This window comes from Poromitra crassiceps (assembly GCF_964638095.1).
Source record: "Poromitra crassiceps genome assembly, chromosome: 21".
In the NCBI taxonomy this organism is placed as follows: domain Eukaryota; kingdom Metazoa; phylum Chordata; class Actinopteri; order Beryciformes; family Melamphaidae; genus Poromitra; species Poromitra crassiceps.
In genome coordinates, this window is record NC_139638.1 from 17,093,494 (window position 1) to 17,119,675 (window position 26,182).

The following is a 26,182-nucleotide window of genomic DNA, read 5'->3' on the forward strand; positions in this document are numbered from 1 at the left end:
TAACTGGCCCCTGGCCTTCTATCATTTCACAAAAGTGGCTCCTGGGCAAAGCAAGTTGAGTATCCCTGGTGTAATGACTGGAAGTGATTACTTCTTTATTGCATACAAGTAGCTGTAATAACGTTTTTTTTTGTCCTAAAAAGAAAAAACATCAGCAGACAAGCATTGCTACACAACACTTTAGCCTGACATCTCACTGCCAGATGATTCTGCCAGAGCAAATAAAAGATGGGCATGCAGATTCGTCAGGTTCCCAGGGCAAACACAACACAGCCTCTGCAAAAGACTTGAGTTTCAGCTGGATCTCGTGTTGACGACACCTGATCCTCGTTTCATCACGTTTGTTTGCTCAGTGTGCCTTCACTGGAAATGAAAATGAGAAGAGATGATCCATGTCAGACATGCACCTTTCATTTCATAATAGTCCAGTAAAAATGTCACTTGACCTCACACTAATTGCAACAAAACCAAACTCAACTGATTTAGTATCCTCAATATGTCCTCAATGAAGGAAAAAAGTGTTAAGGAAATGTATGAAGGGAAAGTTTTGAAAATGACCTATATGCTACCAAAAACATTTTTTTATTTTTTAACATTTTTTTTTTTTTTCTCCTTGAAGCAAAAAACACATAGAGGATATAAGTGATGAGATTTATGGCACATTAAAAAACAAACCAAAAAAAAACACATTTTTGGTAGGCTACCATCATATTTAGGTCATTTTCAAAATTTCCTTAACACTTTTTTCCTTCATTGAGGACATATTGAGGATACAAAATCAGTTGAGTTTGGTTTTGTTGCAATTAGTGTGAGGTTGACCCACATATTTGCGTAAAATGCCTGGACTATAACCTTTCAAGGCAGATGGGTTCATCTCATAACCTTTCAAGGCAGATGAATTCGTCAGGTTACTCATTTCCCACCAACATTTTTATTACATCTTTCAGAATTGTGTACGAGGCAGACTGGCTGAAAAATGTGTTTACACGCTGTTTAATACGGTGCCTCAAAGGCCATCCGCAGAATTGTTCATTTGTGTGCGGGTGACAGGTTTCTATCCAGTTGGCCTCTCCCCAGAGTGTTTTGGTCTCTTCAATACATCTTTTGATATGATTCAGCAGTCCATCGTTTCAACTTGGTGAGGACTTCTGAAGACAAAGGCCATGTGGTTTGGTCGTCGGAAAAATGATCTGGACCACCAGAGTTTTCTGTCCAACTGTGTTCAGGGCTTGAGGCGGTCACTTCTTCTTACCAATACCAAAGCACAACCACCTGGGTGTTTGGTGAGACTGTACCTGATCCTTCAACCAGCACATTCAGAAATGGCAGGCACAGTCACATGGTTTTCAATTCTGGTCCCAGTTGACTATCTGACCCATGTTCGGTCACGTAATGACACTGCAGGCAGCAAGTTGTTGATATAGCATGTCCAATTACTGCTATATTTTGCAAAGGACCTAAAGTGTCTGTATCTGCATTCAACAACTCATATTCTAGACATGTGTGTTTGTATTAGATTCAGATTCCACAGTAAGTAATCAGATTACAACACTTATGAGGAATTTGACTTGGTGCAAGTACAGTATGCAGCATATCAGTTAGATTATTAGTTTTGGACCAATGAAATGGTTTGTGGAATTTACTACCTGGATCTAGAATTTTGTACGATTTTCTTCTGCACTCATTCAGGCGACAGCGTTGTCTTTCTTCTCCCATTACTACCAGCGGTGCCGGTGATGATTTCACATTGTGAGTCTGTCTGTCACATTTTGTCAGTGCGATAACATAAAAAGCGCATAAGATGCACTCACAAAAATGTACAGGTGTGTAGTTGACATTCAAATGAAGGTCGAGTTCAAAAATGGGCGTGATCCGAGCAAGGGGACCGCCCCCCACACTTTACACCCCTGGCACCATTGCAAGATGGTCCAGCTGTTGAGAATGTGTCTCCTCAGTCATTAAAACAAAAGTAACGGCTATATTGATATGACTGAGAATACATTTTAAGCAGAACTCTAATGTCTTTGATATGTTGGTAGTAAATCCAAGAAACAGTTACATCTACAGTAGTTTAATTTCAATATAAACATATTTCACCAATGAGGAAGACGAGCACAGCACACACACTGAACATCACAGGACGAACAACAAAGATGGAGGAGAGAGTCGAGGGAGGACAGAACTGATAAGGGCGAAGAGCTTCAGAGTTTAAATCCGACCGAGACAATTCATTTATACAATCCTAACAAACAAACATGACCCGAGTCCGATACCGGAGTTACTGACCATAAGCGTGAATCCATTATGTAGGTGGAACACACGTGCCTGCCCTTACACAAAATTGAATGTCACACAGTATTAATACAGCTATCAATATCTTATGCTAAATTATTAGGGGCATATTACAAAAATAATAATACTGTAATAATAACAACAACAATAAAAAGTCTATGAATTAACCGGGTCCTCGTCTCCAACTTCCGAGTCTGAATGCATGAATTCAAGTCTGAGTCATCAGCGTTCAAGTCCAAGTTCAGTCATGAGTCCTGAAAATTAGTCCAGGACTCGGACCCAAGTCTGACCCAAGTCGGAGTCCTGGATTCGATGACAGTACCTCAACACTGGCGTCAGTAAACTCTTAAGCTAAACGCCATGTGTTCCCTTTCCACCCCCCCCCCCCCCCACTTGCAGTGTCTGTCCCTCAGTTGTTACAGGTCAAACTGAGCGGGTTCACTAACCCTGTCTGCTGCGGTGCTGAGCGGAGCGGAGCTGGTCTGCACAGAGCACTACTACTGCAGCAGACGTCCTGCTCGCGCTCCTCACTGCACAGAGCACTGCTGCAGCAGCGGGATGTCCCGCTCGCGCTCCTCCTCACTGCGGTATCGAGTCCAGGTTCTCTTTGAGCCTGCGGGTCATGCTGGGGATCAGGTCGATGTGGTCGGCCACACAGCTGCCCACACAGCGGTCCATCAGCGCCCGCACCGCCGGCTCCTTGGCCCCGGAGTCAAACAGGTCCTTGGCCTTGTCGTTGCAGTGCATGGTGCACCTGGTCAGACGGTCCTGTAGGAGCAGGACACATACAGGTCAGACCTACTGTCTGATCTGATGAGCGAGGAGATGCAGGGAGCAGGGTGATCATGTGAACTGCTTGATGGCAGTGGATATAAAGAAAGAGGCAAAGTGATCGCCTACTTCCTGCTTCAGCACTGTACCAGAGATTTTCATCCGCCATTTATTTTCCCATAGACATTTCGTAAAATGCGTATAAAAATAGTTTTACTGGTTCAAACCAAACGGTTCAGATATATTTAGAAACAGGAGAGATCGCATAACATTTCACTGGGACCAAAACGTAAAAAAAAAAATGCGGGTTTAAAGAAAATATCTTTTCGATGTTGTTGTTTTTTTTAAGTTTTGGTCAGAGTGAAATGTTCTATGGTCTCTCCCGATTCAAAATATAGCTGAACCATTTGGTTCGACGAAGTAAAACTTTTATAAGCGTTTTTTACGAAATGTCTATGGGAAAATAAATGGCGGATGAAAATCTCTGGTACAGTGCTGAAGCAGGAAGTGACGTTCCACTTTGCCTCTCTATACAAAAATAAATCCTTCCCAAAATAACAATAGCTTTTGTGTGTATACTATAGCGCTTTTCTTAATACAAAGTGCTTTAATTAAATACAAAAAAGACAATTACCGGTAAATACAAAAGACTGGTGTAAAAGTACCACACATTAAATACAATTGAATAAAAATGTGATACACAGATAGCCTACAACTAAAAACAGAGCATTTCACATACTGTTAAAGTGTGTCCCTAAACCACATCAATAGAGACAGTCGGCATGTGTGGGAACACCCACAAAATGTTAAACGGCTGGCGTGCGAGTGGGGTAAAACCGCCGATATATCTCATGAGCTGACTCACCAAAAGACGGTGCTGGGGGTTGTAGAGCTTGGGGGTTGTAGAGCAGAACACAAGACGTCTGCTCAGATGTGCGTTTACTGCAGTGGTTAAATCCCCGATCGTGTCTGCCTGGGCTGGGCTATGAGCTAAATTCTAACTTTGCTGAATGGATAGAACTGGGGTTTTTACCCCACCCTGACCACGCCCCCAGCCAGGCTGAGCCAGCTAATCCCAGCGTCTATTGTGGGCGTTCCTAGAGCCTGTATGGGCGTTCCCACACATGCCGATTGTCTCTATACAAGCCCCCCTTTCAAGTTATTTCCTGCTCATGGTTGGTTAAGGTTAAGGTCAAGGACGTAGTTGGGACAGCCCCCCCCTCTCTCCTGTACTTTAGAGTTGAGAGGGGATCTAGAGGATGAAACTGACAGATGGTAGGCTACAGTCTGACAGATGGTACAGTACAGTCGTGCTCAGGTTGTGTTTCCCTCACCTGAAACTTCTCCAGCTCTGAAGTCACCAGTCCCTGCGCCTTGGCCAGAGGAGTGTGGCACCGCTCGATGCACTGGTGCACCTGTGCCATCGAGTCTGTGGGCCGCTCACAGCACTCTGCGCTGCACCTGAACATAACACCCTACGGCAAGCAAGAGAGGTCACTTTATGTCAGATGATAAGAGCGTGTATCATGCTATTGAGGAGACTGTAACGCAGAGGATGTTTGTGCAGAACAGTGTTGTGCAGTACGTTATTACACCATACATTTCCCCCAGTCAGCCACCTACTTGCATCTTGCGGATATGGTCCCTCTCCAGGCTCTGCACCATGTCTTCCACCACCGTCTGCATGCGTGCCTGGTGTCCCTCTGCCATCTCCTCTGCTCTGTCCGTCTGGTGCTCAGAAGGTTCAAGGTTCAAACTCAACACCACTCAGACATCTACCTGTGCGCGGGGGTTTCTGGAGGTGTGTCGGCCAAGTTGCGGTTCGACAAAATCAGGTTTATTGACACATTACAGATTGAAAAGAACTAAGGAGGTCACCTCCGTGGTGCAAGCATGGTTCGTAAACGGCAGTTGCGTCACTTCCGCCTTTCTTCCGCAAAAAAATATTAGTTCCGTTTTGTTCAAGTATGTCTCTCCGTACAGTCCGGTCGCTGTTTTGCCACCGAGATTAATTTGTCCTTAAAATAAAAGTGGTTTGGGTTTGGGTATCAACCGGTATCAACTAGACAAAAACGAAAAATTGGCGAGTTTTAATCAGGACTTTTATTGTGAAGTCAAAATGTGACAGGAAGTGGGCTTCACTTTCGGTGCTCCGAGTCCGAACCGAACCTCCTTGAGCAAGTTAGTTCCCCCCACAAACACACTCGTCTCGTAGCAGCTTGTAGCGTTAGAAGTCAACTAGACAGACGGGCAGTTAGCTTGACAGTTGAAGCTTGATGGTGAAGACGACAGTTTGAAGACGCTCCTCTGTGACTCTGAAGCGGTGAGCAGCAGTGGCCGCCTATCACGTCCACTTCTATATTACACTTCCCATCAGAAAGAGTTTTGAATGCGATGCTAACAGACAGTTAACTTATGACATCATATGAGTCATGACTTGGCAATGCAGTCAGTTGTTTACTAATTCAAGTGCTGTACCTTTGAGCTAGTCTGTAAATCTTGTGATTGTGACCTTTGACCTGACCGTCCAGAATGCACTGTTCACCTAACGTTACCCAGGGTTCCCACGGGTCCTTGAAAGCCTCGAGAGTTTGTGAATTTGAAAAATAAAAATCCAGGCATTATTAAAAGTTTTAGAAAATGAGTCGGCTGCCTTCGCTCCACCTCCAGCTCTCGACATGTGAAAACAAATTCTAAACGCATTGCACAACTTTTTTACTTCCTGAAATTAGTACAGCTTCTTTATTTCCTGTTCTACACTATTGGATGAACTGATTAATCAGGTGTGCCTGATCATTGTTGTGACTGCAGCACACCTGACATTAATCAGTTCATCCAATAGTGATGACAGGAAATAAAGAAGCTGTACCAATTTCAGGAAGTAGTGGAGTTGTGCATGTAGCCCATTGTGAGTTTCTAGCCTGCTAGACTAGTTCTCGTTATAAAATGAGTCAGTGTTGTAGTTAGGGATGGGCATTTTAAGCTATTTAAATACTCGAGTACTCTCCTTCTATTATGAACGAGTAACCGGGTAGCTGCTGTCCAGATTAGAGTCTTGAAAGTCAGGAAAGTGACTTTCTTTCCTGACAGTGCTGACACCGTATTACAACTGACCGCACTGAAATGAAGTAATGGTTTAAACGTTACGCTGTTGACTGTTCTAAAATAAAAATGAAAAGAAAGTGATGATGTTTGTTATTTACAACTTGTAGCCGTAATTAACCTTGATCCCTGTCTCAAACTATGCCATGTTGGGTCCTTGAATTTGGGGAATTGGGCCTTGAAAGTCCTTGCATTTGATGATGATGAAGGTGTGGGAACCCTGGTTACCTCCAATTGGCTTTTACATTAACTGATTAATTAACTAATTAATCATGCTTTATGTTTTCCACTTGTACAGATGCCCATTACTTCAAAGGACTAGACGCCCACAATGAGTGTAAAAACCCTGTCAGTGAGAGCGCTGCTGTTCCTGGGGCTTTGTCAGGCCGGGAGGAGAAGTCTAGCCTCGGCCCCAGAGCTGCGAGACCAGCCCAAGAAGATAGGTGAGCCAGTCTCAAACCTCCAGAGGTCACTCTCCTCTCCTCCACTGCTTCCTGCTGTCCTCGGTGACACGTGTGTATCCTCCCTAAGAAGTCTTTTCAAATTTAGTGTGGGGGAAGAGTGTTAAAAATCCCAAGCTACTAGACTTCCTGGTATCCTGGACTCAACTTCCCATAATCCACCACACCCTCACCTGTCCCACTTTCACCTCCTTGCACAGCTGCCCACAATCATCTTAATGACCTCACCTTTAAAACCCAGGCAGTTTACCCTCCTCTGGAGATTTTCAAAGAGGATGACTTCATCGAGATCATGTCCAGAATATGAAATCATTTACAAAACTTGAAAGAAATAAAAGGTAAAGAGTGTAAGGGATTATGAAATATAGGATAGGGTAGGCTTGTTTTAATAACATCTCAGAAGATAAATGTTGCAAGTCAGATTTATTGGAATTAGGCGCACTGAGAAAATCAGCAATGTAGCCTGAAGATGTAAGTGTGCGTGAAACAGACCTCAATGATTTCAAACGAGTTCATCTTATACTTGTTTTTACTTTGTTGTTGCCGTTTGTCCTGCGTCTTCATAGCGGTGGTCGGAGCGGGCATCGGCGGCACAGCGACAGCGTTCTTCCTGCAGCAGGAGTTCGGAGCAGGGGTCAAGATCGATGTTTTTGAACCGGGCAGCGTCGGCGGGCGACTAGCAACTGTGAAGATCGGCGATTACGAGTTTGAGACGGGAGGCGCCATCATCCACCCCCTGAACCTACACATGAAGCACTTTGTTGATAAATTAGGTAACTTCAACCTCTCTCTTAGGTGGTTGTTTGTGTATATAGTCTGATACATGAGTTTAATACGATTCCAACCGTGATCTTGTAGTGGGAGAACTCATTGTATCTGTGTCTCTTACGTTTGCCAGGTCTTTCACAGAGGAAGGATGTCCCCTCCAAATTGGCTATTTTTGACGGAAAGGAGCTCACCTATGAAGAGAGCGACTGGTTTATCGTGAATATCCTGCGCATGCTCTGGAGATACGGGTTCAGCTTCCTTCGTATGCACATGTGGGTGGAGAGTGTTTTGGACAAATTCATGAGGTGAGAAAGGTCATCGTTTACTGATACTTGGTGATGGCACTACTATAAATATAAAAAATCACGGCACCCAAATCGTAGCCTAGGTAAACCCAGCCCCCACGTGACCTGCTCTCTCAGTTCCCAGTCACCTAGTGACTGAGAGCAGGTCTGAGAGCAGGTCACGTGGGGGATGGGTTTACCCAGGCTACCCAAATCGTACGCTTTTAGCATGAAATTCAGGAATGTTTTCGCGGAAGGATCATTATTTTGGTTATCTTCGTGATCTTCTTCACAGGATCTACCAGTACCAGCAGTTCGGTTACTCCTTCTCCAACGTGGAGAAGCTGTTGCACGCGATGGGCGGTGATGGTTTTCTCACCCTGGCCAATCAGACCCTGGAGGAGGCGATGCTGGGCGACGGATTCTCACAGATCTTCGTCAACGACATCGTGGCTCCCATCACTCGTGTCAACTACGGCCAAAGTGTCCGCATCAATGGCTTCGTGGGTACGTGTCCCAGTATAAACACCAGAATTTGGATTCATTGTTTTTTGTTGAAAGCCCAAAGTTTGGGGTTGGGGGTGTAAAAGGTTTGTAACACGTTTCTTCTTGTCTGAAGGAGCGGTGTCATTAGCAGGGGCAGACCCGGGCCTGTGGGCAGTGGACGGAGGTAATAAACGTGTTTGCTTAGGACTGCTGTACCACTGCAAAGCCGAGCTCATCTCAGCCAGAGTGACTTCCATTTCAGTCAAGGTTCGGCCGTCTAAGTCGGGTATGGTTTTAAATTCCTTCATCTAGTCATTTTGTCTTACCGATGGATTTCTCCTGCGCACGTTTTTCAGTCTTTTGATCATCACATCCTAACTAACTGCTCTCGGTCTCTCGTTCTCAGGCACCACAACCAGTTTCTACGAGATCAATTATGTGGGCGAGTCTGGCTCGGCGCACGCCCTGTACGACATCGTGATCATAGCCACGCCACTTCACCTGGGTAAGTCTGACATCGGCTTCTCGGGCTTCGCCCCGCCGATCCCCTCTCAGTACCCCGGGCTCTACCATCAGACGGTCTCCACTCTGGTGCACGGGCTGCTGAACGTGTCGTACCTCGGCACCTCGGCGCTGGCCTCGGACTTCACCGTGTCCGACGTCCTCACCACGGACTCCAAGGACACGGTCATCCACAGCCTGGGCTCCATCGACCCCGTGCACATCCCCCCGGGGTACGCGCGCCCGCCCGCCAGCCAGAGCAAAGTGTGGAAGGTGTTCTCTCCCCGGCCGCTCACCCAGGAGCAGCTGAGCCACATGTTCCTCTCCTGGGACTCGGTGTCGGAGACCCGGTGGCTGGCGTACCCCGAGTACCGCCCGCCCCACCGCAGGACCCCTCCCTTCATCCTGCACGAGCGGCTGTACTACCTGAACGCCGTGGAGTGGGCGGCCAGCGCCATGGAGATGAGCGCCATCGCCGCCCGGAACCTGGCGCTGCTGGCTCACCACCGCTGGCACGGCCTGGACGCCAAGATAGACCAGGAGGACCTGCACACCCGCCTGAGAGGAGAACTCTGAGGAGCGAGAGGCAGGGATGTCACTGACTGCTTATGATGAGAAGCAAAAATGCAATAATATTATATCCGTCAGGCATATATCACACAAACACACCAGGCCATAATAAAATGCCTATCGCGGCAATCTGGGGTGTTCAGCCCTCGTAAAGCTTAAAGGCACACTATGCAGGATTTGTAGGTTGCTGTTAGTAAACACGCGGCATTCAAAGTTGGCCCCTCCCCCCGGCTCCACAAGTGAGAGAGAGAGAGACTCGGCCTCGTTCTTCGAGATGATTGAACCTCCAAAGTTGGAGAACATATTTTATAAGAGCAAACCTCGCGATTTCAAACGCACCAGCTCTGCAGTTTGATACTCGCCACCTCGAGTTTGAGAGGGATTACTTTTGTATGAGTCTATACATTGTTTTGTTTTTTAGGAAAATGCTGAAGAATCCTGCATAGTGTGCCTTTAACCAACGCGATATTATTCACAGATCTTCCTTCTCAACATCTAAACCTGAAGGCATCACCAGCAAACAATGGCACAAATCTCACAAAAAAATGGAACCCTTTACTGTGCTGAATTCTGTTCTTCCTGTGAACTATGCATAGTGAACCATGCTGCACTGCAGGGTTGACTTAAAAATGTCCCCCCGTTTATGTCGGTGTCTTGTACTTTACTTTACTTTACTTTATTGGCATTTAGCAGACGCTTTTATCCAAAGCGACGTACAGAGATTATGTACAGCATAGCAATAAAAAACTGATAGAAAAACTACAAACCAGCAGTAAACAATTTGAATAGACAGCAATAATAAATTAATTCAATGATTCATACTATGATCAGGTGAAACAAAATGTCAAGTTTAAATAGTCCAGTGTTTTAAAAACAATGAATAGGTGGTGCATGAGGAAAGTCAGTCAGGGGGGAATCAGATGGGATATAAAAAGATGTGTTTTTAGTTTTTTGTGGAAAGAGGCTAGTGTTTCTGTGGTTCTGATTGCGGGGGGGAGTTCGTTCCACCATTTTGGTGCGAGGTGTGTGAACAGTCATGAGGTGCAGCGATATGGTCCATGAAGCGCCGGAGGGGCGAGACGGCCTGCACTGGTGGAGGGGCGGAGGGAACGGTGGGGGGTTTGGAATTTGATCATGGATTGTAGGTATGGAGGAAAGCAAGGTCTGTCTTTGGTGACTGACAAGCAAGTCAGCGATATCATTCTGTCTTTGTATGACATAAGAGATTGCCATCATGGTTTGTAAATGTAGATTGCATTGGGCTCCTAGGTGGCGCTGTTCTCCTAGGTGACATTGGGCTCCTATGTGGCGCTGTGGTCCTAGGTGGCGCTATGATGCTAGGTGGCGCTATGATCCTAGGTGGCGCTATGCTCCTAGGTGGCGCTGTTTGGAGTGAGTCAGGTGGTGGCTGCTGGATCAAAACTCTTTGGAGCGGTGTTTTGGGGATAGCTCCTAGCTCAGTAAATGTGATTGGAGAGGCTTCTGGGTTTTCTGAAGGGTCCAAGTCATCATTCATGCCATCTCCACCGGCTTCTCCTTGAATTGCTGAATGAGACCTGGATTGGCTCTCAAACTCCTCCAGAACTTTCATTTTGGCATCAGATGCAGCTAGGTCCATTTCCAAATCCATTCTGTTCAAGTTTGTTTTGGATTTTAACTTTCTCCATTGCATGTCGCTCAATTAAAGCAGCCTTCTCCAGTTCAAGTGCGTGCTTTTCCTTTAAAACATCTGCGCGGGCCAAAAGTCCTGCTCTCTCAGCATGGATTTTAAGGCGTGTGGATGACAGTGGAAATTCCAGATCTTTTTGAATGCTCGGAAGTACGTGTTGTATTGGAAATGCTGTCCTTAGGTTCAATCAGCAGCTGAGGATCATTTTGAGAGTTTATCCATAACTGAACCTCCTTTAAGAAGTCTGTAAAAACAGACAATCTTGGTTCATACCAATCAATTCTCTCATTTTCCAAAGCCTCCTCAGATAAATACCTTTGAACCAAAGTGTGAGTCCTTTTAAATTCATCAAGCAGGGTTTCAAACCCTGCTACACCTTCATTCACACTTTCAACATTACCATCATGCTCAAGCCAAGCTTTGATTTCATTCATTTTGTGAGTACACACACCAAGTTTCCCTCTGTGGGATGCATCTTCTGCCATGGTGGCAGTATTATCACCCTCTGGTCATTTATCTTCAGGCATTGCCCCTTTAAACCTTTAAAAACACTCAGTTTTTCAATTCAGTGAATTGTCTTATACAACCTCTGATTTGTCTTATTTAATTCAGATCTTTAAACACCCACATTTCTTTTTGATTTAGTGTATCAGGATCACACTTTAAACCCATTTCATTTCACAATTTTATGGCGTAAACACTTTTCATGCACGCAATACCAAATGCCACTCAATATTAAATGGCAGTCACAAGGTCTCAATGTCCCGATCCAGAGCGCATCCATAGTTTATTAAACTCCGTCCGCCATCATTTCAACTGAAAGTTTAATCCAGTAGGCTACCATTTTCATAACTCAGTCAGTAGGCTACAGTTCATCAGTGCTCAGTAAATCGGTCAGTTCATCAAACGTCGTATATTCTATTAGTCCGATTAGTCCGCGCTTTCTCCGTCTGATTGAGCGATCGCAAAGAACACCGTCACGTCGTTCATAAATTTGGCAGTAAGCCTACAGCCGCAGTCTTTCTACTCACAACCCTTTGCCTAGTAGTACGGCCGTCCTCCTCTGATTCAAATCTTTCCCGGGAACTGGAATCCAAACCACTCTGTGGCTGCAGCACAGTAATCCATTAGTAATCCAGCTTGATCGATCCCCCTTTTTATTTTATTTTTTATCTTGCGATCCGGCTGGTGCTTGATGCTGACGTTTCCAGTCTTCACGGGTTTACAGCAACTTATCACAAGTGCAGAGTCTTTTGACTTTGTCGTGGCTATACAAACAATTGTCTTTAACCACTGTTAAACGGGAACTTGCATGTTTCTGACTCGTAATTTCTTTCAAAAAATTTGCCCGTGCCAGTCCAAACTGTTTGAAATAAGACGTATTTATTTCCATCTGTACACGTGGAATACATAAACTTTGATCAATCAAACAAACAAAAAGGTGAGCAATAAGCCGGTCAAAAGACTGTGCGCTTTTCCCGTCTGAACCAAAAAAAAACAGCTGTCTCTACTTGGTCCCATCTAAATAGATTAGCTGCTGGCTCTTCTCTTTCTCCTTGATCTTGAGGTGCTGTTGAGTTTAAGATGGTGAGCAGACATCCACTCACAGATGTCTCTGAGGCAGGAGGAGATGCGTGATTTGATATGTGTGTCAGAGGGGGGGAATGAAATGTAAAGCTGGGTGTCGTCGGCGTAGGAGTGATAGGTGAAACCGTGGGATGATACTATATGGCCAAGGGAGTGCATGTAAAGAAGGAAGAGAAATGGACCTAAGACTGAACCTTGGGGGACACCGGTGGTGAGAGTGCAGGGCTGTGAAAGAGTTTCTCGCCAGAGGACTTGGAATGTGCGGTCAGACAGGTAGGAGGAAAACCAGGATAGTGCGGTGCCAGTGATTCCCAGGTCAGAGAGCGTGGAGAGGAGGATTTGATGGTTGACAGTATCGAAGGCTGCGGAGAGATCGAGAAGTATAAGTACTGATGAAAGTGATGAAGATTTGGCAGAGTGAAGGGCTTCGGTGACAGAGAGGAGAGCGGTTTCAGTGGAGTGTGCCGGTTTGAAGCCAGATTGAAGGGGGTCAGAGAGATTATTTCGGGTGAGGTGGGAAGAGAGTTGACCAGATGCTGCTCTTTCGAGAGTTTTTGAAATGAAAGACAGGAGGGAGACGGGACGGTAGTTAGTAATGACAGTGGGATCGAGGGATGGTTTCTTGAGGAGTGGTTTTATCCTAGCTGTTTTTAGGGCAGCTGGAAAGACACCAGAGGACAGGGAGGAGTTGATAAGGGAATTGAGAAACAGAGAAATGTCAGGGGAGATGGACTGGAGGAGAGGGGAAGGGATGGGGATCTAGGGGGCAGGAGGTGGCATGATTTGATATTATGATTTTAAGGACTTCTTCCGGTGAGAGAGGAGAGAAGGAAGAGATGACGGAAGTAGGAGGCAGTGGGTTTGGGTCAGAGCAAGGAGTTGTATGAATGACTGGAGGGGGAAGGAAGAACTGATGTCAGCAACTTTTTTGATGAAAAAGGATGAGAAGTCGTCTGCAGAGAGGGAGGAAGGGGGGGGGTGGGGGAGGAGGATTTAGTAGGGTAGAGAAGATGGAAAAGAGTTTGCGGGGATTGGAAGCAGAAGGCAGTTTTGGCTGAGGAGACTGCAGAGGTGAAGTTGGAGAGGGTGAGTTGATATATTGAGAGATCGATGGGGTCAAGAGATTTTTTCCAGTTTCTTTCTGCTGCTCGGAGTTCGGTGCGGAGGGGTTCGGTGAGCCAAGGTGCAGGGGGAGAGGAGCGGGCGAGTTTAGAGATGGGGGGGCAGAGGGAATGTAGGGCGGAAGAAAGAGAGGAAAAGAGCGAATTGGCGGCTACGTCTGGGGAGAGGAGAGAGAATTTGTCAGCGGAGGGAAGGAGCGAGAGGGCAGCAGAGGAGGTAGGGAGGGAGGGTTTTGAGGTTACGTCGGCTGGTGATTGAGTGGGTGGATGCTGGGCAGGAAGTGGGAACAGAAATCGGAAGGGTGAAGGATATGAAGAAATGATCGGATACAGGAAGGGGAGTGACTGTGAGGTTGGTTTCCTTTTTTTTTTTACGTTTCAAAGAACACACCTTTTATTAAAACAAAAATTAAAATGGTTAAAACACACAAGTATTAAAAGAACTGCAGTCACTGCCTGGTTGGGGTGGGATGGTCCCCAGGCCTCAGGCTGTCTCTCCAGGCAGTGGCTGCAGTTCCCCCCCGCAGCACCGCATGCAGGACGGGCCACTGCTGTGGGGCGGGGGGGCAGCTGAGGGGCGACCCTCCCTCTGGCGTTCTGCACCTCCTCCAGCAGTGCAAGAGGACTCGACACAGCGCCGCGACCCGGACTCGGCGGTCTCGGGCTTTGCGGTCGCTGGGCTGGGCTCTGCTCTCTCGGGGGGCTTTGTGGTGTCGCCGATGTCGGGGCAGCGCCCGGGCCTCGCTGCGCTGGAGCCGCCACACGCAAGGGCGCAACGCGACCTGCCAGGGCCGCGTTGCCGGGGCCGCGTCTCCGAAGGATGGCCGACACTTGGCCTCCCACTAGCCCCCTCTGGAAACAGTAGCGGTCGTTGATCGGGATTTGCAGTTCCCGCATGAAAACCCAGCAGATGTGCTGCTTGCATGGCTCCAGCTCTCGGAGGAACACAGGACAGGTACATGTGTGGGGGTCGCCCAGAGACACCCTGAAGGTCCTGTCCTGTGCCTGGTCTTTCAGGAGGAACGCTGTGGGGCCATAGTGTCGGACGATGAAGGCATCTAAAGCCTCTGGCATACTCTTCGCGCACGCGCTGGAGGCGGGGCTCCGAGGAGGGCGCGCGCACTATGCGCGGGCCATTTTAGAACATAGTCAGTGCGCAGCTCGCTCCGAAACGCCAGGGGGCGGTACGAACAAAATCTCGCGGAGAAGCGTTGAAAGAGGAAGCAAAACAATGAGTCTCCCGGAAAGACCGTCATCCAACATGGCGACCTCCAGAGCACACCGCCGCGGGCTCGTCGCTGGCATGAGAGAGGAAGAATTAATGCTATTGTGGCAATTATTATTTAACCAACCAAGGCGACGCAACAGGAGATGGAATGTCCGTCCGCTCCATGCTGATAGACGTCACGATGGGGAGTACAACCGTATAGTGAGGCCGATGCGTACTATGGACGAGGAGATGCACTTCGGCTATTTTCGTATGTCCGTCCACCGTTTTGATGACCTCCTGCATCGCATACAGCCGTATATCAAACATGCACAGACCCACAGCACCCCGGTCAGTTTGCAGGAGCGACTGGCCGTCACGTTGAGGATCCTTGCGTCTGGTAGTAGCCCAACAAGTGTGGCTACTAGCTACCAGTTGGGAAAGTCAAAAGAATTGGTTGCCTTCTGGTGGTCCTTGTGGTCTCGACGAGTTGTGTCGTACAGGTGCGGGTATTGGCGGACGTGCTCAGCCAACCTTCCTTCAAAGGCGTCCATGTTGACAATGCGCAAAAATCCAACGCGCTGATAGAAAAATCTCCTTGGACGCGCCGCGCAGCGCTCAGGCCTCGCCCCCCGACACGCCCCGTGGGATGACGTTATAATCGGCGTGTGCCCTATGCGCTTGGCTGGGCGCGAAGAGTATGCCAGAAGCTTAAGACCTGGGCTTCGTCCTGATGCCTTCTCAATGCCTCGCTAGCAGCGTTCCTCCACGTGGTGCTCATGGACAACATCATTTGCTCCTTGAATGTTTATCCTTGCGTCACAACAGGACCCGGCTCTGCCTCTGTGAGCAACGATGGCAGAACTCTAGCTGTAGCTCTGCTGTAGCTAATGGGATCTTAAATAAAGACACTACTGAAAGGACTTGGAACGCACACTCTGTTTCAGTGGTTGAGAGAGGGACTAGGCCTACCGTGTCAGTGGTTGAGAGAGGGAAACTTTTTATATAAACTTTTGTACAAAGTTTTTATTTTTTTTTAGATAGAGCTTAATGTGAATTGCTACTGTTGTGACCGCACTGCAGCTAACATCTAATAAATCCACTGCCGTCAACCTGTGGCTAAACTAATAATAGTAAGAATGTAATAATAATTAGGTCCTCATGCGGATGGATTCAGGTGTCTTCATATCATTTCTCAGTCTCTCTACATCTTCAGCAGACTACTGTAGATTTTCACTCTATAACATCCGTAGGATTCGGTCCTGTCTCTCAATAGAGGCGACTCAACTCCTGGTCCAGGCATTGGTTTTCTCCCGCCTGGACTACTGCAATGTTCTGTTGGCAGGGTTACCTGCATCTGCTATCCGACCTCTTCAACTAATTCAAAACTCTGCAGCCCGTCTGGTGTATAACCTGCCCAAATTATCTCACGTCACTCACCTCTTCCATAAACTCCACTGGCTTCCCATCCTTTCACGCATCAAATTCAAGTCTCTAGTACTGGCTTACAGGGCACTCCACCGGTCAGCCCCTATGTATTTACAATCCATGGTTAAGCTCCAACCATTACATAGCTCGCTCCGTACCTTCACCCGTCCTGTCCGTCTAGCCCCTCCATCAATCTGCGGACCCGGGGGTCGCTCATCTACATCTCGACTCTTTTCCTCTTTGGCGCCACAGTGGTGGAATGAGCTGCCCCTTTCGGTCAGTTCAGCTGAAACACTGCCTATTTTCCATCGTAGACTAAAGACTCACCTATTTGGACTATACCTTGGCCCTTCCGGATCAGACTTTTCTTAAGTGCTACTTTTCAATTGTCGATTGTTTACCTGGCTTATTGTTTGCTATGTCTTTATAAGTGATACTTTTTATAAGTGTTTGTTGTTTTTTACCTTGTTCATTGCTTGATATATTTTTCTGTATTGTTGCTGATAATGTGTATTCTTTGATTTTATATTGTACTGCACTGTATTGTATTGTATTGTAAGTCGCTTTGGACAAAAGCGTCTGCTAAATGACAAAGTCAAGTAAAGTAAAGTACTGTACATCTTAGATGTCCACAGGGCACGGTCAGCAAGAGAGTTGTGTCAGCAAGAGATGTTTTCTTGGCAAATTGGAATACACAAAATTAATAAATCCATGTCGTTTCTCGCTATTTAAATGTAATAATATAAAGATGCTCGTTGGAAAGAACCTAATTGCACTGACCAGTTAAATGTCCTCCTCGGTGTATTCGATGTTATTCTTAAGCTTTTGTGGTGCCTTAAAGATATCAAAGTAAATCAAACGGTCAAGTCTCCCTGCAATTTATAGAATCCTTTGACCATTGAACATTTCAAGTGTCATCAATTACATTTAATTTGTTTAATCAAACAGTCTGACCAACTTGCATTTGTATGATGTATTTCTGTATATTGTTGTAACATACAGGGAGAATTAATTTTAAAACATTCTGTATTCATCAGTTAGTTAGCATTCTTTAGAATGACCGTCAGATGTCCTACCTAGACCACTTTCATATTCTTTAGCTGCTTTACTTTTTCTCCTTTTTAGGGGTTTTCAGGGTGTATGTTTCTAAACCTACTGTAGCAAAAACTAATCAATAGTGCACTTTAATCCATAGAATGAGCTTGTTTTAGTCCCTTTGTAGATACCAAAAATGAATAAAACAAAGGGAAGTGGTATTTTGAGACCAACCGCTTCAGCACAAATAAAACAAGACCTTTTGTTAAAATGGTATTATAATCTAAAGACTTACTACTGCCTTTAGCTCTACTTGTTTTGATGATTTCATTTGATTCCCAACAATATTGAAGCCTCCCAAAACTGTACTGTCTCTTTTGAAAATGTTTACAATCACAATAAAGTGATGAGAGGTTTGTCGCATTGTTTGGTCATTTCATGGCAGTCTTTGCTATGTTTCCACTAACAGTGGTTCTCAAACTTTTTCACCTCAAGGACCCCTTAACCCAGAGGTTCTCAAATGTTTTTCAGCCAAGGGCCCCTTACAAGATAGAAAATATCCCGGGGACCCCGTCATTCTGATTTGTGATTTTGGGCTAAGCTTAATTGTTTCCACGGTAACGTGCTTGACTTTTAAATTGGTAGGTTTGTTAGATTGGAATGTAATCCATGAACCATTTTAGATTTAAAGCATAAAATATTTTTGTTGAACTATGAAGCTTTTGCAGACAAAAAAAACAAGTTTTTATTTTGATTTTCTTTAAAAACTTTTCGCGGACCCCCTTGCAAAGTGCCCCGGACCCGCATTTGAGAACCACTGCCTTAACCGACACAAATTAAGACTACAGACCCCCATCTGATTTGCTGTAAGATGTTTTATTACAGAAAATATTTGATTTATTTAATTTATTACAGGGACAATGGACAGTCACAAACTGTCCCAGACTTAGCGAGGAAGCTACATTTCATCTGCAGTCCCTGGAACCCATGACCAAAATAGTCCTCCATTGCGTCATTGTGTTACTTATGGATGGAATTATAGTGAAAAAAAGGATTCCCCTTTTTGCTGAGGACCCCCTGGAACCCCCTCAACGACCCCTGGGGGTCCCCGGACCCCCACTTTGAGACCCACTGCACAACTACAAATGCATTGGTCATTGCACAGGTTTTTACGTAGCTGTGTATGCGGCATAGAGGTGGAACTGGGTAAAGTGTGTGAAGTTAATCTAATAGGATGATTTATAGACCCTTTTCATGGGGGCCATTTTGTGTCGAAAAGGCAGGGTAAACACAGGTGCAAGCAAAACCGTAATTTTCTTTGCAGGGTTTCCAACTTCCATGAGTGTAAGTTGGAAACCCTCATTAGTGTTTTGCTTGCACCTGTGTTTACCCTGCCTTTTCGACACAAAATGGCCCCCATGAAAAGCGTCTATCTATTGCCAACACATGAGGCAATGTCAGTGATGATCAACAGTCAACACAACTCTTGTTTGTCTCCGTGAAACTGGAGCCTCTTCATCCTGTTACTTTATATCTGAGCATCTTTCGTGTTCAGGAGTGTCAACGATAATCTGTATCCTCTTTCCTAGGAAGGTTTCTCTGTTGTAATAACCTGGCGTGGTGACATCACCCCCAGATATGAAGTGACCAGTGAATCAGCACGTAACTGTGTTTCATGTGTGACTGATCAAATGCATGTGACTGTTTACTTATGCATCAAAGTTTAGAGTTTCATGCCAGCAGTCCAGGACTTCTCCTCTTACAGGATGTACCCTAACAAGAATAGGCTGTAGTCAGCTTTGTCACGCCAATTGATTGATGTGTTTTCTGCCTGATAACTTGCCACTTTCCATGATTTACTAAAATGACTTGAATCACTCAATTAAAAGTGATCAGGTGATTAGCCATTACAGCCCCTACACTGTGGCGAAGTCAGAGTGTCTTCTTCTTTTAAATCACTTCTCAAGACACTTTCATAGACTTGCTTTTAAGTAATGTCTCTGTTTTTAATTGTGTTGTTGCCTTTATTGATCTGTTTGTTTCTCTGATTCTGTAAAGCACATTGTAAACTTTTTTTTTTTATATTTATATTTAGGCCTCCTCCAACTTATTACATGGTTCTTAGGCGGTAATGAATTCCTCTTAATGTCACAATCTAAAATGTATGTTTTCCTTCAACAAGTGAGTAAAATACGCTATGTTACGACAGCTGGACTGTTTGCTCTGGACCTGAACCTTTTGCATTCAAAAAATAACATGGGGACCCTTTTGATCCGTTTGCACAAAGGGGGAATTGTCAAACCGAGCTCCTCTGCCCCTCCACTCATGTGCCAAGGATGTTGTGCACTAAAATCACTATTTTCATTCATAAAAGCAAATGAACATTATTTACATGTTATGCCAATTTCTTTCCCCCCACCCCCCCAGACACACAGTAACATCCAAAATCAAGGGGGCATGTGACCGCGGAGCCGACAATGGGTGCCATTGACAGGCGGGATAATGATGCGTCTGTGTGGTGAGCATCACCCGGGATGTGGCACCCAGCAGGTAGGGAGGGACAATGGTACCACAGCCGCCCTGTCCATGCAAAGCATGTGATGTGAGCACAGATATAAGAGCCGGCGGCGCGCGCTCACCGACAACAAACACACAACGCGAGTTTTGACTTGACACCTTATAGCAGATAGCACCAGCACCCTCCATAACCTGAGCACACACGGAGCCAAGATGAGATTTGTCGCGCCCGTGTTGCTTGTCCTTGCTGTGGCAGGATTCCACACTGGTAAGACAAACAATAAGAGAGATATGACCGGAGTATATATACAGACATTTATGACTTTTGGAATACTAAATTGTGTCCTGGTGATGGAGGCTGAGAAAGGGAACTATTTTGGGGGGGAATGACAGACAGCAGGACTATTTAAAATGGAAATATACAACAAAGTATGTTTCACAAATGGCAATGTTCCTACTAAACCTACTGCAGAGATGTCTTCAGCATCTCTGTATTGAATTTTTACACTGGAGTTGACATTTGTTTGCTTGCAAAGCCTGGAGGCAGGAACGTCAGGTTGTCAATGTTTTAAGTAGCTTGTCTATTTCCCCCTATCCCGGGCTCAATGTTGACTTGCCTAACATTAGCTATTGTTATTGTCTCAGAGTGTGATTTCTTATATTCATTCGTGCGATTTGTAACTTTTATTGTCTGTAATGTGGTACGTGTGCCTGTCTGTAATATGTGAATTGTACTGCTGCTTGTCTTGGCCAGGACACCATTGAAGAAGAGATTTTTAATCTCAATGAGGCCTTTTCTGGTTAAAAGTTAAATCAATTTAAAAAAAAATGTCTATGACTAAATGTATCCAGAAAATACCAGGCAAAACAATTTACAAAGCAATTGCAGTTGATTTTTTGTTATCTGTCTGTTTGAAACCTGATTGATGTCCATGTGACTCTCCTAGCTCTCACCGCATCTCTGGAATCTGGAGAAGAAAAAAAGGAAACAGTTACAGAAGGTGAGGGAGACCATTAATCAATAATAATAACAACGATCATGATGATGATGATGATGATGATGGTGGCTGCATTCCTGTAAAGCCCATGCAATTAAACTCAAAACACCTGGTGTCCTTTCCAGGAGCTGAGCTCAGTGCTCTGCAGAAAAGAGGTACAGTGCTTTGGTCTAAGAGATTGATCGCCAATCTATATATACTATATATATATATATATATATATATATATATATATATATATATATATATTTATAAAACGGCTCTCTCAAATCAAGCAATCTGATTGGTTCACAGCCATTGTATAAATCCCGTAACCCACTCTCATAACCAGTTGCCATGGCAACTCTCTTACTAAAAGGCTTTGGTTACCTCAAATGACAATGTAGAAAAAACAAATGGCGGAGACAGCTGTCAGATCCTTGTGAATCGATCTTCGCTTATAACTTTACTAATACTTTGCAGAAAATTATGTTTTGTACAAGAATAGACGCGGGCTAATGTCTTCTTTGCAAAAAAAAGGCTGTTAACCCCGCATTTAACCCCGCATTTAACCCCGTAACGTTAGTTGGTGTCGGGCTTTGCAGAAAGCTCTCAGCTTCTCAGCAAGCGCTGAGAATGCAGCGCTGCGCTCGAGCTGCGTGTCGGGCTTTCCAGAAAGCTCTCAGCTTCTCAGCAAGCGCCAGGATTGGCCAATGTCAACTTCAGTCTCCAGAACGATCCAATCAAATCACCCGCACGTTCTTGCGGTCCCGCCTTACAGTAGTGTTTCAACTGACTCGATCAGAATGCCATGCCAGTCGGACTTATAGTATTATTATTATATTATCATACTTGGAAACCGGCCGAGTGGGATAACTGCTGAGCAGCGGGATATATGCCACAACACACGCAGCTCGAGTGCTATATTGCTTATATATATATATATAATAAAAAGAATAGGACAAAAAAATCTGATTCTGAGATCCAACTTTCTAACTGAAATTAATCTTTATGTATTTAGAGTGATAGCATTGTTAGTTGTGTTGCATAATGATACAAATAATCTGAATGAAGATAGTGGAAAAATCTACATAAAAGAAAATCCAAATGGACTCACTTGCGTGTCTTAAAGCCACTTCTATCCAAAAGAAACCCTCAGTTGTTTTAGAATACATCATTAATTCTGCTGAAAACCAATGTGACTAATCTCACGTCACTAAGCCACCATGTTTAGTTCCTTTTTTTCCACTTCCTCTATGACACAAACTGTCCATTGTGTTGTTTGGCTCTTGTTTTGCATAATTGTAACACTGTAACCCTGTCTCTTCAGATCAAAGCGAGTTTGAGGCCACCCAGAAGAGCGGTGAGTTAACATACAGCAGTGACGAAAGTCCAGTGAAGTTACATCAAGAGCAAACATGGCCCTCACCCATAGGTGTCAACGTTGCAAAATTATTTTCCGTTTCATCAATAAGACTGTTGCACTGTTTCTCATTAATTTACAGAGGAACAGACTGAGGAGGTCCGTTACCTAGGTGAGGGAACCCAAATAACATCTTAGTTCACACAAAATTCAGAGTGCTGAATGTGAATGATTGTTAGGTTCAGTTATTACAGCGATCTTTCAAATCTTTCAAACGCAGAGGCTACTCAAGATGAGACTGGTGAGTTAAATTTAGTCTGTTAAGTGAATTGTAATAATTGGGTACACTTTGATTTTGAATTTTCTCATTACGATGTTTTCAACAGAGGAGAAAGTCGTAACTGAAGATGACAGCGTAGGTGTGTATAGCTAAGTACAGTAAAAAAACAAATGATTGTGTAATTTGTTAAACAGACCACATGTGTTCTTTACGTTGGATCGGACGTTACATAACTGTGTTCATGTTCCCCTCCAGCAGAGGGAGATGGGACCACTGCTGACATAGCCCCTGATGGTAAGAGAGTATTAAAGGAACACTCCGCCCATTTTCAACCAGCTTTGTATCATTAGAACATCAGTAGTATATCAGAAAACTGTAAACGGTTTTGAAGTCTGTCATTTAATTTGACACTTATTGAGTGTTAAAATGTGGACCAGTGACATCACTGGTCCACACTAACTCAAATGAATAACTCATTAACTCAAATCAACTCGATAACTGTCAAACTATTCATCATTCAGCTACAGTAGTTTGACAGTTATTGAGAGTTTATTTGAGTTAATGAGTTATTAATGTGAGTTAGTGTGGACCAGTGATGTCACTGGTCCACACTTTAACACTCAATAAAACTGTCAAATTAAATGACAGACTTCAAAACAGTTTACAGTTTTCTGATATACTACTGATGTTCTAATGATACAAAGCTGGTTGAAAATAGGCAGAGTGTTGCTTTAAAAGTTTGGCCTGTAGATGGCACCAAAGCTCTGTTTTATAAAAAGTCCTGTAGTGTGTGACTGTGTGCATAAGAGTTTTCAAGAGACACTGCCACTTAAACTTACACAATGGTGTGATTTCTTCTTCCACAGAGTCTGAGTCAGAGTCTGCATCCACTGAGGACACAGATGGTGAGTCCATTACCCTGCTCTTGTCCACACAGCTTATTATTGCAGCATATTTCAGCGTCTACAGTGCGCCTCGTAACTTCTGACCTCTGACCTTCTCCTTTCTGACAGGCGTGAGACAGAAGCGAGGTGAACGTGACCCTCTGAAGTGTTGTAAACCTACACTAACATACAGTATTAGTCAAATACTGTATAAAATAGGCGAATTATAAGATTCTATCTGACTTTTACTCCAATTTGAGAAATCCACATACAGTTGAATGTTACATAATGCTTGCCCCCGCCCCCTTTTTGAGTGAAATACCTAAAAGAGAAAGGAAGTACAGAGTACAGTTTATTTAAGAGTTTTATGGTCAATATCTCAGAGCCGCGCTCCTCCACCCAGATAGAAACTTATGATGCCAAGGCCCAAGTTCATAAAATCTAGGCCGACAAACTGCTTGAATCTAATCTAATCTTGCTGCACAAACCCAGTGTCAATTTTACCATCTCTCCAGATCACCATGAAGAAGCGGTGACCGAGAACGCGAGCATGTCGGGTAAGATTGTACAAAATGGACACTCATAAAGTGTATTTATGAATCCTACAGTAATCTGGCCTGCCATAAAAAAAAACTGTTTTGTTTTGCATGTTTCTCACCACAGAGGAAGTCAGCGTGGATGCAACCAAGCAACAAGGTAACTTCTTGAAAATGTTATCAACAGTAATGATTTACCATCAAGAGCCGCACCTAAAGGTTGTGAATAGATCATCTTCAGTTCCAGTACATGGTTGATGAGCCAAATTCAGTGAATGAGTAACACTTTTAAGGCATATTACTCACAGTCAAGTGGTTTGTAAAATGTTTTAATGACTCGGTGAATGTTGACCAATTAGTTGACCGCATTGGGGAAAAAAACATCATTTTGGTCAAAGCCAGTCTCTGTATATAGAAATACATGTTGTTTTACAGGTTGAGTTAAGGGTCAATTGAGGAAAAATTAAAACTCTAAAAGCAAGAGGCGATCATATAGACAAAAGCAATCTAGCATAGAAAATACATTCTAGGAGCTCATGATATTATTGTTCCAGATTCCTTTATGCTAAAATAAAATTTATCTGGAGCAATTTCTATTGAGTCACCACAGACACAACAAGGTCTGCGTTTACAGCATGGCCTAAAAAACAAACAGGGCACTATGATTGTTTATTTGAATACAGTCCTCCTTGTATTCGAGCGAATCTAGGACAGAAATCCAGGGCACTCCAAGATGTCTGTCCCCCCAGGTACTTGGAGTGCTTGATTTATACTGTATCATCTGCTTGATCGGGGGTTATTTCGGGAAGCAGAATGCACTGTTCCTGCTGTGTTCCTGCCCTCAAACACGCCGAAAGGGATAAATTGGTCAAATTCCTCCCAATCCGAGGCTGCACGTGGATGCGATGGCCCAGGGGTGTTTTCACAATGTATATTTACAGAGAAGTCAGATTCCTGAAAAGAAAAGCCCCGCTGTGTATTGGCCCTATAGTAAACTAGGGCTGGGCGATAATTCTATATTATCGTTTTATCATCTTTCAGTGGAATCATATAGTGATGATATGGTGATTTTGCCATATCGTGACACACAATTCTGCGGTCTAAATTGATAAGTGAAGTATGAAACATTTTGTAAAGAATATTATTTGAATATTTACATTTTGTTTGACATCACACCTAACATTACCAATCGGTTTAACTGGATGTAATGAGATTTTGCACATTGTGAACCATATCGTGATATAAGTTATATCAATACAGAAAAAAATCTGTGTGATTTTCATATTGATTTCAACCATATATATCGCCCATCCATAATAGTAAGGGAAGGGAAGATCAACATAATAAATAATAGTTGACATAGGGTAAAGATCTGCTTTACAGCCATATAAAAGTGTTCTGAACAACAAGGTCACATGACGTGTCACATGATGTGTCATCAAGTCAGAAGCGGTGAGAGATGTGATTCATACACCAGTCTGGAAAAACACTGGGCTCTGCTGTGATGTTGCTGCTTGTGAAGCAAAGCTGGCGTGAAGGAATCCATTATTATCTCTCTCTCTGTGTCCCCTGCGTCACAGACGCGCTGGAGTGAGACCCTGCGGCACGTCCTGGTCCTGGTCGCGGAGCTGGAGCCCCTCCACTCGTCACCCACCCGCTGGGAGGTGTGCCTGGGAAGCACACCTCGACACTGGGCTTACTGACGACTCAATAAAATGGACCGGCTCCAGCCGAGCTAATCTATACAACCTGTGTGTGACTTCCTTTTGTGTTATCACACTCACTCGCTTTTCAAAGTGTTGTGCAAGATTACAGACTAGCTGCAAGATTGGAAGTTTGGAAGCTTTTGATCTCAAATCTAATATGAGTTTTTTTTAGATTTGATTCCCATTGAACACAAATAAAATATATATATTTTTTTTCATCCACAAGAGCAGTGTTATTACTATGTTGTATAAGAGTAATTCAGAACCATTATTCATGATTTTTAGTCAGATGTATTGTATGTTTCTATCACAATAAATGGAAATTTTAGGGTATTGTGTGATAACATTATGTGATAAAATACATTGGGTTTGAGTTAAGTTGTGGACCAGTGATGTTATTTGTGCATGAATGACATCAATGGTCCACAACTTAACACCAATCAACTCTCAAGAACTGTCAAACTAAATTAATGTCTGCTAAACTTCAGTTTTCAGATATACTACCGATTTTATAATGATGCAAAGCTGGTTGAAAATGTGTTCTGTTCCTTTAAGAGGGTATTTGTGTTGACTATATATAAACGTAAAATCACAACAAAAAGTCAAGAGACCAGAACATTATTTTACCATTTTTATT

General features: G+C 44.2%; 3 protein-coding genes across 8 annotated transcripts; 2 read left to right on the top strand and 1 right to left on the bottom strand.

Annotated features, from left to right (window-relative positions):
• Positions 1–2,075: 2,075 nt before the first annotated feature.
• fam136a (family with sequence similarity 136 member A) lies at positions 2,076–4,974 on the bottom strand. Its single transcript, XM_083657644.1, has 3 exons — positions 4,687–4,974; positions 4,398–4,538; positions 2,076–3,060 (listed from the first exon to the last, which is right to left on the bottom strand). The coding sequence occupies exons 1-3, from the start codon at positions 4,771–4,773 to the stop codon at positions 2,872–2,874; spliced, it is 417 nt and encodes a 138-aa protein (XP_083513770.1). The 5' UTR covers positions 4,774–4,974; the 3' UTR covers positions 2,076–2,871.
• A 302-nt stretch (positions 4,975–5,276) lies between these two features.
• pcyox1 (prenylcysteine oxidase 1) lies at positions 5,277–9,241 on the top strand (the record flags this gene model as incomplete). Its single annotated transcript, XM_083657611.1, has 7 exons — positions 5,277–5,386; positions 6,464–6,608; positions 7,193–7,399; positions 7,525–7,699; positions 7,974–8,185; positions 8,298–8,450; positions 8,571–9,241. The coding sequence occupies exons 2-7, from the start codon at positions 6,497–6,499 to the stop codon at positions 9,239–9,241; spliced, it is 1,530 nt and encodes a 509-aa protein (XP_083513737.1). The 5' UTR covers positions 5,277–5,386; positions 6,464–6,496.
• Positions 9,242–19,908: 10,667 nt separating this feature from the next.
• LOC310795202 (uncharacterized protein) lies at positions 19,909–25,803 on the top strand. 6 transcript variants are annotated; one of them, XM_083657261.1, is made up of 13 exons: positions 19,909–20,067; positions 20,747–20,800; positions 20,923–20,952; positions 22,107–22,139; positions 22,282–22,311; positions 22,420–22,440; positions 22,526–22,558; positions 22,675–22,713; positions 23,286–23,324; positions 23,433–23,450; positions 23,819–23,860; positions 23,967–23,999; positions 25,420–25,803. In XM_083657261.1, the coding sequence occupies exons 1-13, from the start codon at positions 20,013–20,015 to the stop codon at positions 25,431–25,433; spliced, it is 441 nt and encodes a 146-aa protein (XP_083513387.1). In that variant the 5' UTR covers positions 19,909–20,012; the 3' UTR covers positions 25,434–25,803. The 6 variants fall into 6 exon arrangements, with proteins under 6 accessions (XP_083513387.1, XP_083513388.1, XP_083513389.1 ...); XM_083657262.1 differs by having other exon boundaries at positions 22,678–22,713; positions 25,420–25,797; XM_083657263.1 differs by lacking the exon at positions 23,433–23,450 and having other exon boundaries at positions 25,420–25,757.
• The last annotated feature ends 379 nt before the right edge of the window (positions 25,804–26,182 follow it).

Bases quoted from the DNA above. Each gene is read 5' to 3' on its own strand.
- fam136a (XM_083657644.1), bottom strand. From the start codon at position 4,773: ATGGCAGAGGGACACCAGGCACGCATGCAGACGGTGGTGGAAGACATG. The intron at 4,539-4,686 runs GTAGGTGGCTGA...TGCTTGCCGTAG, and splicing joins ACCATATCCGCAAGATGCAA to GGTGTTATGTTCAGGTGCAG. The intron at 3,061-4,397 runs GTGAGGGAAACA...CTGCTCCTACAG, and splicing joins CAGAGCTGGAGAAGTTTCAG to GACCGTCTGACCAGGTGCAC.
- LOC310795202 (XM_083657261.1), top strand. From the start codon at position 20,013: ATGAGATTTGTCGCGCCCGTGTTGCTTGTCCTTGCTGTGGCAGGATTC. The intron at 20,953-22,106 runs GTACAGTGCTTT...CTGTCTCTTCAG, and splicing joins CAGTGCTCTGCAGAAAAGAG to ATCAAAGCGAGTTTGAGGCC. The intron at 22,140-22,281 runs GTGAGTTAACAT...ATTAATTTACAG, and splicing joins TGAGGCCACCCAGAAGAGCG to AGGAACAGACTGAGGAGGTC.